This window comes from Cyrtonyx montezumae, unplaced genomic scaffold (assembly GCF_038088225.1).
Source record: "Cyrtonyx montezumae isolate F1298 unplaced genomic scaffold, pur_monq_1.0 scaffold_8, whole genome shotgun sequence".
In the NCBI taxonomy this organism is placed as follows: domain Eukaryota; kingdom Metazoa; phylum Chordata; class Aves; order Galliformes; family Odontophoridae; genus Cyrtonyx; species Cyrtonyx montezumae.
In genome coordinates, this window is record NW_027072089.1 from 40,430,629 (window position 1) to 40,447,351 (window position 16,723).

The 16,723-nt window shown below is 40.8% G+C and overlaps 1 protein-coding gene across 1 annotated transcript in view; it reads left to right on the forward strand.

Annotated features, from left to right (window-relative positions):
* The window catches only part of KLHL14 (kelch like family member 14), a 60,929-nt gene that overhangs the window by 26,112 nt on the left and 18,094 nt on the right, over positions 1 to 16,723 (forward strand). Inside the window, exon 4 of the mRNA XM_065753460.1 lies at positions 15,490 to 15,579. Coding sequence (XP_065609532.1) covers positions 15,490 to 15,579 — 90 coding nt within the window. The remainder of the gene's footprint in view (positions 1 to 15,489; positions 15,580 to 16,723) is intronic.

Sequence of the window (16,723 nt, forward strand, 5' to 3'; positions counted from 1 at the left end):
GGTGATGTTGGACTGGGGCAAGCAGAAAATGTATGACGTGGGCTGGTTTTGTCTGTAGTGCCGTGCACAGTGGGAGCTGTATTTTCAGCACAGAGGGGTGGCACCAGCCATTATCAATGTGAGGCCTAGCATTCAGAAGCAAGCCAGGCATCCCAGAGAGATCCCTGCTCCTGCTCCTGGGGAGCTTTTGAAAGGGACAGCGAGGGGGAACTGGCTTCCCTACTGCCTCACAAATGCTACCTCTGACCCCAGGTGAGCCTACTCAGGTGCACTAGATGTTCAGCAAACACCCGTGGCTTAGAATGATATGAGCCTGCAGTTCTCAGTGACTGAATCATTTTAAAATTTCCCATTTTGTTACAATTAAATACTGTTTTCACTGCACACAATTTTAGCTTTAAATCTGGGGAAAAAATCGTTTGACTCTGAGATGGCTGCAGCTAAAACTGTTAAGGAAATCAAGCTTGTTTTCTTGTGTGTAAATGCAAAATAAATGTGAGTCACATGACTGTTTTGCAGTGATTACAGTAACCAGAACCTTAATGTATAAGGGTAGGCCAATGCTTTGAGGCTCTTTTTGTTGTTGTTGTTGTTTGGTGGTTTTTTTGTTGTTTTTTCTTTTGTTTTTTTTTAAGGAAAGAAAAGAGAAGGTTTGACTTCAAAACATGAAACTAGGAGATGGGAAATGCTCCTCCTAGGGCTAAACAGGAAAGGACAAAGTCAGAAAGACCTATGTGTCTATCACTTTTAGATGGGGAGGCTGAGAAAATGACATGAAGAGAAGTTTAAATTAAACTCTTTAAATAAGAGTTTAATGAATTGATCATGATAAACGTTGTAATAGCTGCATTTCTACTTTTCCTACCTTTCCCCTCAGTTTTACACAGAGAAGAGCAGGGTATATGGGTCTGATCTTGACTCACCATCTCACTGGCTGGGCAAGAATTACAGCTGTTCTATGTGCACAGCCTAACTAGCATATACGTTTCATGTAGAAGATACTTTTCTGATTGAAGTGATGTGAAAAAAATGTCAAACAGCTGCCAGATGAGAAAGAACCAGATTTTTTTTTTTTCTAGATGAATCATTAAAGAGTAACATAAATGAAGCCCAATTAAAGGTTGTGGAGTGGTTTTCTGCCCTCATGCATGTGTAAGGCATTGTAGGGGCATAACTAACACAGAATTTGACTCCCAAATTTTGTCATTTGCTGGATGCAAAACTGAAAGGAAATCCTTACGACCAGCTTATAAAGCTATATAATGAAAAATTACAACAGCAGAAAAATGTATGCGTATCATATTTCTAATTCAGCAAAGTATTAATCACACTGATGTTCAGCAGTGTGTTTAAATACATGCTTAAGTACTTTATAAAGTACTGACTGTAAACATCTCTATACAAATGTGCATTATCATAGGGTAGAGATTATCTGTATGCTATCTCCAGAAGAGTGTGATTGTGTTAAAAGCTGTGGCAGATGTACAGGGCTGGGTGACACATGGTGTCCACAGCCCAGCATTCTGGCCAGCCCCCATGCAGCCCTCATCTTCCAGCTCCCAGAAGGACCACTGAACTCTGCACAGGCTCGTTTACACTTAGTTTTATTCAGTAGAATCACAACTGCTGGAATCAGCTGTGCATTTAGTGGCTCCCATTAACTTGCACTCCAAGGATGACATGTGCAGGGCAGAGTCCTGTAGAAGAGCTTATGTGCAGTGCTCAAGCATCTGTCCTAGGTCTTGTAAATACAATACAGGAGCTTGCTGTACCAGGTTCATTTTCACCCAACAAAGTTGGAGCCCCTGTTCTCTTGCCAGCTCATGGGTACTCTCTAGCACAACCAGAAGGAAATTATCATTTGAACACTCAGAAGTTTGATTTTTCTTAACCACAATGATTTACAACAGCAGTAAAACCCTTCTCCTAGAGCAGTGATTTGGCCTCACCCCAGCTGCTTCATTTTAACAGGCTGGCTTCTCCTCACAGAGGACGGCTGCCTTGGAAAGGGTTTGCCCCCAGGTAAATCACCACCAGTGCACTACTGAAGCAGTCTCAGCCACTTGAAGGCTTTCACTGGAAAGTTCTTATATTGGGAATTGTTGTCCTCAGAGGCAATAACCAATTCCTTTAAGTCCTCTAGCTTTACACAGGCACAAAACAGCGGTGTTCTACAGATGTGAAGATATGTCTTTAAATAACAGAATAATTTGTTTGAATAATGCTACGCTCGCTGTTTCAGAGGATGTTTTTATACTGAAAACTTCTATTGATCTACCAGTGTCTATTGATTTTCACAAAAAAAAAAAAAAATTCCTTGAGCTGGCCATTTAACCATATAACATCACAGTCATTTACCTATGCTTCTGAAGTCACTAATTAATGCCTCCCTGGCACTTGGGAGAAGGCTCTGGCAGAGGAGTATGTTCTGCAGGGTGCTGGGGCTGCCTGTGAGTGCTTGCAGGCTGAGATCCCTCCTCTGGTTTAGTGAGGGACCTGGAACTCTCTTCTTCCTTGTAGAAACATGACTGTAAAGGTAGCACCATACTGCAAGATTCATGAGTGCATACTTTTTGGGTACAAAGATTCTCCATTAAGAGTGCAGGTGTGACAATCTAGTCATTGGCTTTGGTTGGTTTGGTGCTGCCCAAGGAAGGCAAAAGCCAGAACCATCTTATGTGTCCCCAGCTGGAACTGTTCTGTGTAGGCAGTGGATAGACTGGTGCAAAATTACCAGGAAAAAGCACAAGCTCAGGATAGTCTGAGCTTCTAGATGTAAGAAAAGTGAACTGTATGTGCCACATTTATACTGCTTCATGAAACCTGTGGATGAAATGTACTTGAAAATGATTTGGAGCAAACCACAGACAGATACTACAGATCTGGAGATAAGGTTTTTATTTGACAGTATTAATTGTTCCTATGCTCCTCCACAGAGTGAGGGTACAGCATCTATTCATTAAACTCAAGCCCTGAACCCACAGGGACCGCTGAAACTAAGGAAAACCTGAGAGTGCACTAGGTTGAGCTAAGTCATGGAATTTCTTCAGGTATGACTAAACTTCACTGCAACAATTTTGGTACTCACAGTTCTACCCTGGGAGTGTCCCCACACAGAGCTGCAATAATCTTGCCCTTTGTCATGGGTCTGAATAAAGCCTGAGTGCCTGATTCTGATTCTTTCAGGGAAGTTGCTGCTGAGTAAAAATGGCAGCATTGCCAACAGTTTTATCTCTGATCTTGAACACTTATTTATTAAGACAAAGCTTTGTGATTTGGCTGATCGTTTTTAAAATGGGAGGGTTGGATCACACGGTAGAAAATTAAAAGAAAATTGGAAGTAAATGAAAGGAGCATCAAGCATCTGTAGTGTCCTGCAATTAGTGGTATGGACTGCAGTTTTTAGAAATACTTTGGGTTATCAGCAACTTGTACCATGAATACATGTTTGTGAGTACCATGAAGAACGTTCATTGAAAGTGTATTTATGAACCCTATGTACTGCAATAGAATTGAATGTCTGTCTGTAATTACTCACAGGTTTTATATATTACAGAGTACCAAAACATTACTTCATTATGTCATAAAACAAAGCAAATTGAAGAACTTAGAATTTGAAAGCCTACATGTAGCTGATCATATAGCACTGTCGTACCAGACTTGAAGTCTGAAGTTCAGCTTTAAGAGCTTTTTGGTAGTTTAGTGAAGGTATTTCTATATTAAAAACACCACTGTGTTCCTTGGGATCTGTATAGTCAGTGCAAAATTTCAGTCATACGTTGTGCAAATGAAGTATGCTGGCATGAGTAATAGGCTGATTTCACCAGCTCATTTTGTTGGTATTTGCTATTACTGCTTGTTTGTTATCAGTGGTTTTTTTTTTGTTTTTGAATTTAATCCTTTGTAATTTGTTATAATCAAATGATTGCAGGAGATACAACTCACCTGTTTTTTTTTTCAAGGCAGCAGCCACTAGTTGAGCCATAATGCATGGTAGTGCTCATGTTCCTAGGTAGTTACAAATGTGAGGTAAGAGGTGCACTTCTGAACAATCTAAGCAGTGCTTTAAGGTAGTTTGAGCCAGTGACTTTTTTAATTCATAGAGGCTACAAGTAATAGCTGCTACTCAGATGATATGTGGATCAAAATTGCTTGTATCATTTTTGTACAGACACTTTTATTTTAACCAGATGTGGACTGACAGCATCCGTATGAATGCACATGAGCAAATGTGCTGTATTTGGGATTATACTCTATCTTTAGTAATTCTTAGGAAGGCTGTGAACACCTCAGACAGAATCAGTCTGCATTAGTGTCCTGTAACGATGCATACAAGAACTGGGGGTGTGCTTACCCCAGTCTGCAGTGCAGCTTTGTGGTAGGGATCCCCAGCAGCTGCTCTCTGGTATGACTGTCCTTCTTCCACTGCTGAGTGGGAGGAGGATGAAAAAGAAAAGACCAACTTCAAAACAATCCTGATTTTTTGCTCCCCTTGTCTTGACCACTTAGAAAAGGAAGAGGAGTTTGCAGGAGGGCAGTTATGGGACATGGGGCTATTGAAGTGATCCAGAATACCTGCATTTCATGTGAGGATGGAAGGTGCTAGAAGTTGGGAAGGAGTGCTCGGTTGTATTTGACTTACAGATTTGATAATAATTAGTGTTACTGGGATGGATGATGTCCTGTCTCTCTGAACATTCCTTAAGGAATAGACACACTTCAACTCTTGAGTGCCTTAGCAAAAAGAAATATGTTTTTAGAGAAGTGAGACAATAGCTGTAATTATGGCTCACCTTGATGCAAAGCAGTTTGGGATTAGCCTTGAAGAAGGACCTGTGTCTCCTTTGGAACAGGAGAAAAGACTACCTTAGAGAGGTTCAATGGGTTATTTTTTGTCTCAGTTTCCTCAGGGCCTCTTTCCCCTTCCCTCCTCTGATAGTGAGAAAGCACTCTTTGTCAAAAGCAAGCATGTTGCTTTACTTAGCTTCCAGATCATTACTAGGAGAGAGGGTAAGAGATTTGGTGGTGTATTGGCAAGGAAGGGAGCTGTGCCTGCTGTATTTCACTGGGACTGGTGTGTGGAGTAGAAGAGCAGATGTGTGTGGACTGCCAGAGAAATTGCTGAGTGATTCTCATGCAGTCTGGGTTTGGGGAGCTGAGTCAAGACAAGCCAAAACAGGTATGACTGATAACTGTGCCAGAGCCTGAGCACTCCTAGCACCCATCACAGCTAGTGGAGATGGAGGGGCTCAGCATCCAGCAGGACTGATGCACAAAGCATTTGTTGTTTTGTTTTATTTTGTTTTATTTTCGTATGTACTGCGTGTGATTTCCACCCTTCCGCACTGAATGTGAGGAACAAAGAGAAGTTAACTGCTTGGGAGGAAGCTCGCTATGTCTTTTTTTCTTTTTGTGCTGCATTTCACCTCTTTGTTTTTGGTTGACTGTAAAACCTAAAGCCAAAATATGATGGAAATGCTTTTCCAGGGGAGGGGGAAGGCGAGAACAGTGCACACCATCTAGTGGCTTAGCATACAACTACCGGCTGGAAGGGAGACAGGCAAGGAAGAAATGTGGCAGGAGGAGAAGGACTCCAGCAACTCTTGCCATGAACTCGATGTGCTTTGGACTCTGCAGCCCTGAGGTGGATGATCCAGAAATGCTGGAGCAGCTGCCACGTACAGAAGCACTCAGCTGTCTGTCAGACCAAGAGTGTATCACACACAAATGAGTTGCACTGAGCACAGGTCGCTTGAGAAGAACATTAGAAAGCTGGTGGCATCAAGCCCTCTGAATTGGGAAATGTGAGAATTAAGCTGCTTCTGCAACCTTAATTTGGCCTCTGTTTGCATAAGCATTAAGATACAATCTCTGCTGATAACACGTGCTATTCTTTGTCATGTGTCACTGCACAGAAGAGACTGTGCTGAATTTCTGCTCACAGTATTCTTTCTCTGTTGTTCAAGTAGATCCAGTCTATCATACATTACTAAAATCTTTTTCTGAAGATGGATTTTTTCCCCTTGTTCCCTTCCTAGTGTTCACAGCAGCAGGGTCTGACTGCTTCACTGGCATTTGTTAGTGTATTCTTGTCCCATCCTCTTGGTGAAGAGCATAAATGCCTCTGCGAGCTACTTCAGTTACAACAGCACACACAGACCACTCTGGTGTATCTGACACAGGGGTCAGACACACACAGTGGCTGTTCTCAGAGTAGGGGAAGCAGGTAGCTGTGGACGAAGTTAGCTTTAGGGACTTGCCTAGCACTGCAGTAAGAATGTGGCACAGGCAGGGACATGGTCCCGAACCTTCAGCAGTGAAGCAGCCTATTGTAATCTGTAGTCTTTTTGGGCATTACTCATAGGGCAGTCCCATCCCCTGCACAGGAGCTATGGTTATATGGCACATTAAGCTGTTGCTGTTTTTCCGAGTTTCTTTGGACCCACACCCCATCCTATGACCTTGTCTCCTTCATGTCAGCGATGGAACCTGTTCAACTCCTGAGTGAGCTAGCTTAGGGCATTAAATCAAAATGAAACTATCCTCTCTTGTTTTCTGTGTTACTTTTTCTACCAGATTATTGATTTGAAAGGTTTCACTGAGGAGTGCCAAGGAGAAGCTGCTGGTATGAAGAGGACCCTGGATTGCCTGGTCTGTGCCCCACCTCTCAGTATTTATGTAGACCTGAGTATGATGTTGCATTTTCAAAGTGTGCTGAGAAACAGGTGCATCGCACAGGCTGGTTTTGTAGATGCACTGTAGACATCTCTGATTTTTTATTTAAGGCAGTTACCAAAGACAGTGGAGGCTATGCACCCTGGGAACCAGGGAGTGCAAACAACACAAGTTTTCACCAAGATTTGCTGACAGCAAAGGGGTATCAGAAGTCCAGTGTTTGGGGCTGTGGGTCAGTATGTGCTGCTGTGTTTGTAGGTATGCCATCTCTTCCTCCAGTCCTGGTCTCTTTTGCAACATCTCCTCTGACAGCCAACCTATCCCTTTCTGTTCTTTTCAGTTTCATTTTCTTCTTGAGTTTCTTCTGGGCTCCACCAGGTCCTTGTCCATACCATGGTTTCCAGCACAATAGGTCCTGTTTTTTTGTTTCACCTTTACTTTCTTCCACCAGACTAAGTAAAAGTCATGAACAATAGTTTGCAAATGAGCTTCTTCAGCAAAGATTGCAAGCCAGTTAAGGATACTTATCTGTGTATTTTTTAGGTATTTCTGATTATCACAAGTAATTTTAGTTTACTATAACGTACATGCCCAATCCTGAACTACATAGTAATTAAATTAACCTGACCTTTCATCCTATTCATCAGCCAGTTCATGACCATGCATGCATGTGATTTGTGAATTACTGATGATTCTGTGTGAACATGGTTCACTCCATGAATTTTGACACCATCTGATTTGAATAGCAGCTACTTGTTTTGTGATATTTAGCTTCTGTTTACTGTCTTGAAAATCTCTAAATTCACAGAGAGTTTTTTGAGGCGACAGAACTAATCATCTGGTATGACTCCTCATATGTAGTGAATTTTTCCTATCTTCATGATTAGGCATTAAAACACATTTTTAATAGCATTTTTTCTGAAAATATAAAGCAGTACTGTTACTATAGAAAGAAAAATAAATCAAGTATTAATTTACTCCAGAGCTACTCTCTGATTTTTATTTTTATTTTTAATACATATTCTCATTTCATTTTCTCCTTATAGATGTACAAAATCAGTGGTCTCAGCCAGTTTTACATAATTTTGCTACCCAGGCCAAGTTTCTTTCTCTGAATTATCCATGGGCTTGCCATTTGCCCGTGGGCAGCTGTGTTGGTGGAGATCTCAGGCTGGTCAATGCCAGTAAGTCCAGTTGTGGCCCTCGGCACCAATAATCTGAGTGGACTGTCCATTAAAAATGAAATGGGAGCATTCCAGTGACCACCAACAAGGATTCCAGAATCCTAGGCAGCCTTGATACATTAATTTAAAACTATGTGGAAGTTTCTGTTTCTGCTGTACTTCCCCAAATTCTTATCAGTGCAACTCTGAAAGCTGCAATTATAGCTACTATGATTGAAGTGTATGGAAAATACAATGCTGTTATGATGAAACAATGGAATGGCCCTCTCTCACGGTGAAATTTTTCAAATAGAAAATCATGTTTTTCCTCTTCTCCTAGAATGATTCCAATACTTACTGGAAAGAAAAAGAAAAGCGTAGATTCTTCTGAAAAAAAGTGTTAGTGGAAAAAGAGAGTGGAGAATAGGATAAGAAATACTGAGACTGAGGGAGAAAATGATGATTCAGTATTTTGGGCACTGGTAAGGTTTTGCTGCTTGTGATGAATTCTTTTAGGCAAGTAGGTCCATGAGCATCACTGATGGGATCCTATGAGGAAAACATGAGGAGCGTTTGTGATAATTCTGAGCTTGGAATAGTACCTGCAGAGAGGACTAGGAGAATGTGCGTGTCTTGGGGTCGGATAGAAACTGAATCACATGGATGCAACTGGCCTCATGCAGTTGGGCCTTAACCCACTGCTCCTGGTGAAGGCCTTTCTTCCTTTGGTACTGCTAGAAGAGGGATTACATGTCCTTGATCAGCTTTCTCAGAGGATCTAAGTCTCCAGTGGGGCAAAACAGTATTTCTTTCTGGAGCTTTCTGGCAACTCTGCTGTGGTTTTATTCCATCAGGGATTATTCATCATTTCGTCCATGGGAAGATTTTGTTGTGTGAAGTGTCACACATGAATGTTTCATCGTGAGACAATTATGATGTGACGAGATGTCATTCCCCTGTAATGTATGTCAGGCTCAACTTTAGAGACCATAAATCCAGGTCTGAGTAGGTATACAGCATATTCTGTTGGGAAACAGCTGTCACTGAGGTAACATTGTCCTCACCATGGTAGACAAAAAGCATTGCATGATAAACTGTCTGACTCTGGACCAGGCAAGTCATAAAGAGGACCTAGGTGGGCTTGGGCATCAGGCTGGCACGTGAGTAGGGGATAACAAAGAGAGAGGAGCTGTTTATGGCTCCTAAAACTGTCATTTTTAATGTTCCCATAGGATCATACATTAGATCCCACTGCTCTGCTTTGTGACAAGAAGTTGGGTGTATTCATTTACGTGGGCTTCTCAGGCACTGCAGCAGCAGCTCAGTCGAAGGGAGTTATTTCCGTTTGAGAAAGGAATGGGGAGCACTGCAGAGGGTGCATAGGTTTGCTATGCATGGTAAGGATTGTGTCAGGACTTTGGTACTGGCAGTAATGTGCAAATGCATGATTTTCCCACTTGATCAAGACACTTGATCCAAGTGGGCAGCCTTATTCTTATTATTCAAATGAAATACAAATATGCGCTTGCAGCTTTCAAGATATATGGGTAAAACTTGCTCTTGCAAACAGGCAAATGTGTGTGCTTCTGGAAATCCAGTTAAGCTTTCTGCCATAGGGTGAATTTTACTCATGAATGTAGACGGGTTTGTACTTAGAACTTGCATCTCAGTAACTTTAAAACAATTTATTTTGAGAGGAGCTGTGCATGCCAGCTGTTCCTGATGCTACATTTGCCTAGTCTGGTGCTTCAACAGGGGTTTAAATGTCTTATTGTAGATGCTCACATAAGAAAAAAATTAGTCTATCAAAACAATTAAACTGGGAACCCTGCTGAAGAAGCCTGTCTCATGTTATTCCAAAGAATGTATCAAAATAATAACTCCTGACATTTAAATGAAAAATATTTTCATTAATGTGGAATACATTCAGAACATGAAATATCTTCGTTAATACAGAATATCTTTCGCTGTGTTGTGAATTGTTCCAGGGACCTCCATCTGCTCAGATCACTTTTTTCTTTAGTACTTATATGAATACTTTGAATTGAAGGTAGATTTTAGATTTAGGTTTTCATTTTACCTTCGCTCCCTTGCAATCTCTGTTAAGTAGAGGCTGTGTCCTGGAAGAACTCTGCTGGCCTCTGCCCATTTTACCTGTGATTGTTTGAACGGAGTCAATGCAGGACTGGTGTGGATATGAAGAGGCTGGGAAATGTCTAGCAAAGCTGGTGGAGCTCTCTGTGGTACAAGTGGACCATAGCTGTTCCAGTTGGTTGCTGTAAGAGGTGACTCTGAGGCACAATGCTTTAGCCTCAAGGTTGTCCCAGGCTTCCTACACTGAGTTAAGCTCAGGCTCCAGGCTGGCAATCGTGTGTAACTGGGAAAAATTCGTAACAACTATTTGCTTTAATTTGAGGTGACAGAGTGAAGTTTGACTGCAGGTACATTAACAGAGGTATTTGCCATTTACTCTTCATTGTTCTCCTCTTTTAACATTTTTCCATTATCTTTTAGCAGAAAGAGCCTTCCAGAGTCAGTTCACCGAGGCTAGAATTTCATACTTATTGTGGTCAGTCTTTCCCCACAGTTATTAAATAACTAACAATTGAAGTGAACAATTCGCAGAGGAATTCTAGCATTTATTTATATAACCTCTTGGTGAGTAATAACAAGTAGCATGCAGTAGAAATGTATAGTCTACATGCAAATGATTTATGAACCAAAGAAAAGGCAAACAGTATTACTTGCTCTCCTTACAGCAAGTAATTGAACCAACTGTCCTCTGGCTAACATTTTTGTGAGCAGATCGGAAACAAAATGTTATGTTTCTGCCATGAGCAAATCACAATCTCCTACAGTGAGTTTGCAGGTGCCTTCTGTATGAGAATGAAACATCCCACATTACTCTGCCCTCTGGAGAGATGTGGAAGGACCCAGTTTTCAAGCAGCATTTGTTGAATATTATGCAGCCAACAAGTTAGGCAGCTAATATTGTGGAAGGTCATTATTGCCTCCTTATATTTTCTGGTAATGATATCCTGGTCCTGGAAGCACTCTCTTCTCTTGCATAGTCTGCACAGTTCATTAGAGATGATAAGCATGACTTTTTGGTGTGTGCTGAGTCTTGAAAGGGCTATGCTTAAGCTATGCAGCAACGTAGGAAGAGATTTCTTGGCTTTCATCACAGTACCTCCCATATCCCAAGCAGCTGAACGTTTCATGGTTGTAAAAAATCTATGATTTTTTAATCTTTGAATAGAGGAATCAAATGCAGTTTCTGAGAGTCTTCAGCAGAGCAGGGGCACGATTGTGGGCTGTATCACAACTTTCAGATCACCTGGAGCCACAGCTTCTCTCTCCTTCGATCTTTAGACATGCCATTCCCATTCTCTCTTTTTCTCTGCTAGTTAGTATCGAAGTGAGGAATCAGTGGCCCTTGGGTAATGTATAGAGAACAACCAGATATCATTTCCTAAATGTACAAGGGCTGCTCTGAAAGTTACGCCTCCTGTTCTACTGTGTTGCCCCACAACACTAGAGGTTGCTAGTATGGCCTTTCTCTTGAAACACAAAAACGCCAGGCACCATAATGGTTTGAAGATCATGGAGTGCATTGCCATTCTTGGCTGGACTGTCCTACCACACCCATTGAATAGTCCAGATTTGACATCTTCTGACTTCCATCTGTTTGGGCCAATGAAATAAGAACAGTATAGGCAGCAATTTCCTAGGAACAGCACTGTCATAGCAGCTGTAAAACAGTGGGCCACATCCACTGGTGCAGATTTGTATAAGATGGCATGCAGACTCTTGTTCATCACTGTTAAAAATGCATAGCTTGTGGTAGTGACTATGTTGAATAATAGTATTTTGTAGCTGAATATTTGGTCTATGTATATGTTGTATTTTCCATGGAAATCAGTAGGAGGCATTACTTTAGGGGTGACCTGTGTACAATTCTTGGCAGAAACTAAATGAAACTGGATAAGGCAAACGACACTCTTTATTGTTTGCAGATTAAGTGAAATATATCACTCAAATTCTCCCCATTCAAAAGTTGGAGGTGCCTTTGGAGCATGATGGCATCTGGCTAACCACAGCCATTGTGGTTGAGAGGGTTTTGATTCATGAACTTGGAGGACTCTACTGCCTTCCAGGTCATTCTCAAGTGTAGATCAGTGGTTTATTTTCAACCCAGAAAGTGCTTCTGGTTGCATATCTGTACATGAAAAAAAATTCTTCCCACCTTAGGGAGGGTGTGAATTGCATGAGAAGAGGGATGGTGGGGAGCACTGTCTTATCTAGGACTGCTTGGACTTGTTTCTTCTTTTTGCCTGACAACACGCAAAACTGCCAGAGTTTTGGAAAGTGTGTGAGGGGCAAGGACTTAGATGTGGGTTCTGCTTGCTACTTCTAATCCGTGTCTCCAGTCATTCCCTGGCACCAATCACCTTGGTAGCTAAGCAAGTTTCTCAGATGACCATGGCTTTTTTTTTTCATCTTTTTGTCTGTTTAATAGTCTTATTTTCTTCTTTTTAAACCATACTTTAATAAAGTTGAGTATTCTCGCACGGGATTATAAACATGTGTTATTAAATTTTAAATCTGTTTTGAAAGTGCCTCTATCCTACTCCCTCCTAGTAAAGTGACCTTTTTAAATGGAGGGAAGTGGGTTTAGATGACAGTCATGATAAATGCGGTCATGTTCACTCAATAAAATAAGGCCCAGTGCATTTGAGGATAAATCAGTGAAATGTACAGCCCCACCTGTCTGTCTCCATCATTCATTTCCACTGTCACTTTCACAGTGGCTGATGGATCACAGTTGCTGTAAAATTAGACAGCCTTTAATCTCATTTCATCCTGATTAGCTTCTCCTTACCCTTTCCCTCTAACTCACTGACTGACACGCTAAAAACTCACACTGGGCTGTGTCTGAGCACGGCGTACAAACTTCTCTTCAAATACCCTTTTTGCGGGGCAGGCAGGTGTTTCCAATGGCTGGCAATGAAAAAAGGAGAGGCTGTGATTTTCACACGATTGAAGCAAAACAGCAGACAAAGGCTCATGTAAAAATAATGGAAGCAGCAATCTGGGCAGCCTGTGTGATGGGCCAAATTCTTCCTGTTACGTCCTGACAAGCTCAAGGAGTTTGTGAAGACTGTCACTACACAGAAACTGAATTTAGCAAGCTCACTGGCATGTAATTTTGCCTGTATCTGTGAAAGTTAGCTCCTGTACAAATGTGTGTTCGTAAGGAATTATGGCATATGACAGAAGTTTTCTGGTGCTTTCCTTTTATAGTGGTCTTGTTCATTGCCCTAGTTTGGATTTCTGTGTGTAATTCATGATTGTGAGGGACCCTGAAAACGATCAAGGAGAAAGGCTGTGGCATTGATGATTTCACCATTTCAGTGCAAAAACTCCTTCAGGTGATGACAGCATTGCCCAAATAGCATCCTCCTGTCCTGGGAAAGCTTCTCTGGAGCTTTCCTGTGAGGTGCAGACAGTAGTTGAGGTCATTTGGGCCCAATCCCCCAACAGTGGGAGCGTTGCCATTGAATAAAGTGAGAGCTGGGATTAAGCCCTTAGTTTTTGAGGTTTAATTATCATCGTAAGTGTGAGAGTCTTATTGCATAGTTTATATGCATGGAAACAGCAGAAAAGCTTAAAATATAATTTCTTCCTCTGCTGGCCCTGTTTGTGTCAATATGGAGGCTAAATAAAGTATTTTCAATAAATGGAAATACAACACTCAGAAAATATGCACGTGTGCTGTCTGCACACGGGTCTCGGATAAATACTACATCTCTTCAAATTGACTGAAGGAAGAGCCTCACTCAACCTCTGTCTTGGACCTGATGTGAAAGTATTTTAGTACATTGGGTTAGGTATGCAGACTGGTCTTGGGGTGCCCCTTCTTGAGAGAAGCAGTCCCAGAGGCATCAAGGGGAGGCAGCTGACTTCTTGTGGGAGGCTCAGATTCATTCTGTACTATAAGCTTCCACAAAATCCAGGGAAGTACAGAGGGTCTGAGATTTTAAGATGGGAAAATGTTTGGGATTAATGAGTGGGAAAAGTATGGTATGGGGACTAAAAAAATAAAAATCTTTGTCATTCTTTCATCCCACTGGGAATCTATAGGTAGTATGAATTCTTAGGCATTGCCTAGTACAGGATTCCTTTCCAGTTATGTTAAGTTTGCTAGTAACAAATAACAACAATTAATGAACTTTCACTGTACTTAGCTGCTCAATTTAAGAGCAGCTTCACTTACATGACTTACAAGAGCACAGACTATGAAAATGCTATTTGACCTTTACTAAAAACGAACCTTACTTATTCATCATTTCCTCAGCAAAAACTTCAGGAAAAAGCTTAAATGATCCCACTTGATCTTTAAGAAAATGTGTCCTAAATAACAAAGCTGTGCACATTTCTTATTATTGTTATTTGCATATGCTGTACTGCACAACTGCATTCTGAGAAAAATAAAAGATAATAAAACAAATGAAATGAGAGATATATCACCCAAAATAATCCAACTGTGAGATAGGCTGCTTATTTTTTTTTTTTTTTTTTTTTTGGCATTGGCAAAAGAGCTCAAAGTAAGAGCTGGCCCTGAGTCATATTGATTTCCCACTGCACTGGTTTCCTAAGTGCTCTGTTGATCCGTGTCAAGCAATAAGTTCCCTGCCTGTACATGCACATCACCTCCCCATTTGTCCTCACCTAGATTTAAGGTACCCATATGATGAGCTGAACAAGGACATCATTTTTCCTACTGGTGTCACTGGGCCAAAACTACTGTATGCGGTATGATAGCTAATGCTGCCTAAGTTTACATTTACCATATAATATCAATAGTGCTGTATGCCTCAGCACAATAATATTTGCATATTGTGTATAAATAAGCCCTTCTTTTTGTGTTTTGATACTTACGGTGGAAGATGTAAATTGAAAAAAAAATAGAATATTATGACTGTATTTGGTCTATCGTAATTCCTACACCTCCAAAAAGAAAGGATATTGCAAACCTAATGCCACAGTTTTGATCTTTGTTAACAAAGGGCTTCCTGATTAGATGAATAGAAAATGTGTGATTGTGCTGCTAATGACATTGTACAGGAAATTAAGCGTATACATTTGGAAAAGGCATTAAATCAGCAGGACCTTAATTTAAAAACTTAAAACTGTATGGAAATGCAGCTTGTTCATTGCTGTGTAATAGAAAGCTACTGAACACACTGTCTCTTCTTGTGGAAACATTACCAACAGAACAAAGCTGGGCTGAGGTTTTTATAATGTTTCCTAGCATACCAGGATCCCTAGCATCTGCTTATTCCAGGAAAATGTCAGACAACTTCACCCGTTTTAACAGATTCATTTTAGAGACTCATATATGGCTATGCGGGAGGGACACCAAGGGACCAGCATTCTTACCTCATTCCTCAATTATCTGCAAGACCAAATAATGTGAAATTACTATTAAGCAGTGGTTTCTGCTGTTAATTCATCAGACATACATGCTTGGGGTGGATGCCTTCTATTGTTTTGTACAAATTTCAGCATGGCGTTGTATTTTGTACCTTTGGAAGTTTTTATGGAGTCTGTGCCCTGAGCTGATAAAGAACTCTCTCATTGTTTGCAGTTATGCCATATAACAGTGCACATCATTGTGTCGTGGAAGTGGAAAACTTCTTGTTTGTACTTGGAGGAGAAGACCAATGGAACCCTAACGGTATGTATACAGTATTAAAAGGCACAGGCAGCATCTGCCTTCCTGTGTCTGTCTGTCTGTCTGTCAGGTCAGCTGATGTGGTCATTAATAAGTGATCTTGAGGACCTGTAGCCTAATTGTTGAACCACCAAAGGCTACTTTCAGATATTGATATAATAAATATCCGGTACTTCAGCATTAGCATCTCTCTCATTTATCAGCTCCCACGTCCCTTGAGAAATGCCACAGGCAGCAAAACAGACTCTTTCAAGTACATGCACCAGGCAGCAGCTGTTAAGAATTTTAACCTTCATTTCCAGTCTCCTTCCAGTCATAATATAATAATGCAATTGCAGTAGATGAATGCTTCCTTTCTATTGTCAAACCAGATACTCGCAGCTAAAGTTGTTAATGTGTTAATTATCTAGACTGAGATTCTTAAACTGGTCCTTTTTTAGTCTTGTGCAAGAGCTTCTCATATAGATTATCTGCTGCTACCTTCTTTGATTTGATTACTCCATAAATTTACTGCAAAGAGAAATTAAACAATTTAACAGACTTCTGAGCAAAGCAAAAGGAGAGTACCATGCCTTACAAAATTCACAAAATAGTCAAGACATTGTTAAAAAGCTTGCACACGAAGAAAGAGTTGTAGTTGTAGCAGCCTGTGTAACAGAGATAATTATGACTGAGAAACCATAAAACAGCTTGCAGGTACACATTTTTACTTTAAAACACCAGAGGATCCAGCTGAAATTACATATACTGCATATATTTTATTGTGAATGCCCCATTTCAGCATCTGCACTAAACCAAATTATAGAAAATTGTTACATCTGTTCACTTCCTAAAACCTGAGACAAACAATCCAGTCCACCCTAGAAACATATTTCCGGTGTAGTTAAAAATATTGCTGAATGTCTTGGGAGAAGAGCCCTTCAGTTCTGGGGTTTGAATCTCCTTTATATTATGCTATATTATGCAGGAAGTACCGGGGCATAATTAATGGCAATTATTATTAGGAGTATCATCCACAGCCAACAACTGAAGGCCCCTGTTGTGCTTGGTGGTAAGCAGATAACAAAAGGCAGACCTTGTTCCAGACAGTTTATAATTAAATAGCCACGTCACATGAAGGACGAAAAAGACGAGTAATTGTCCACAA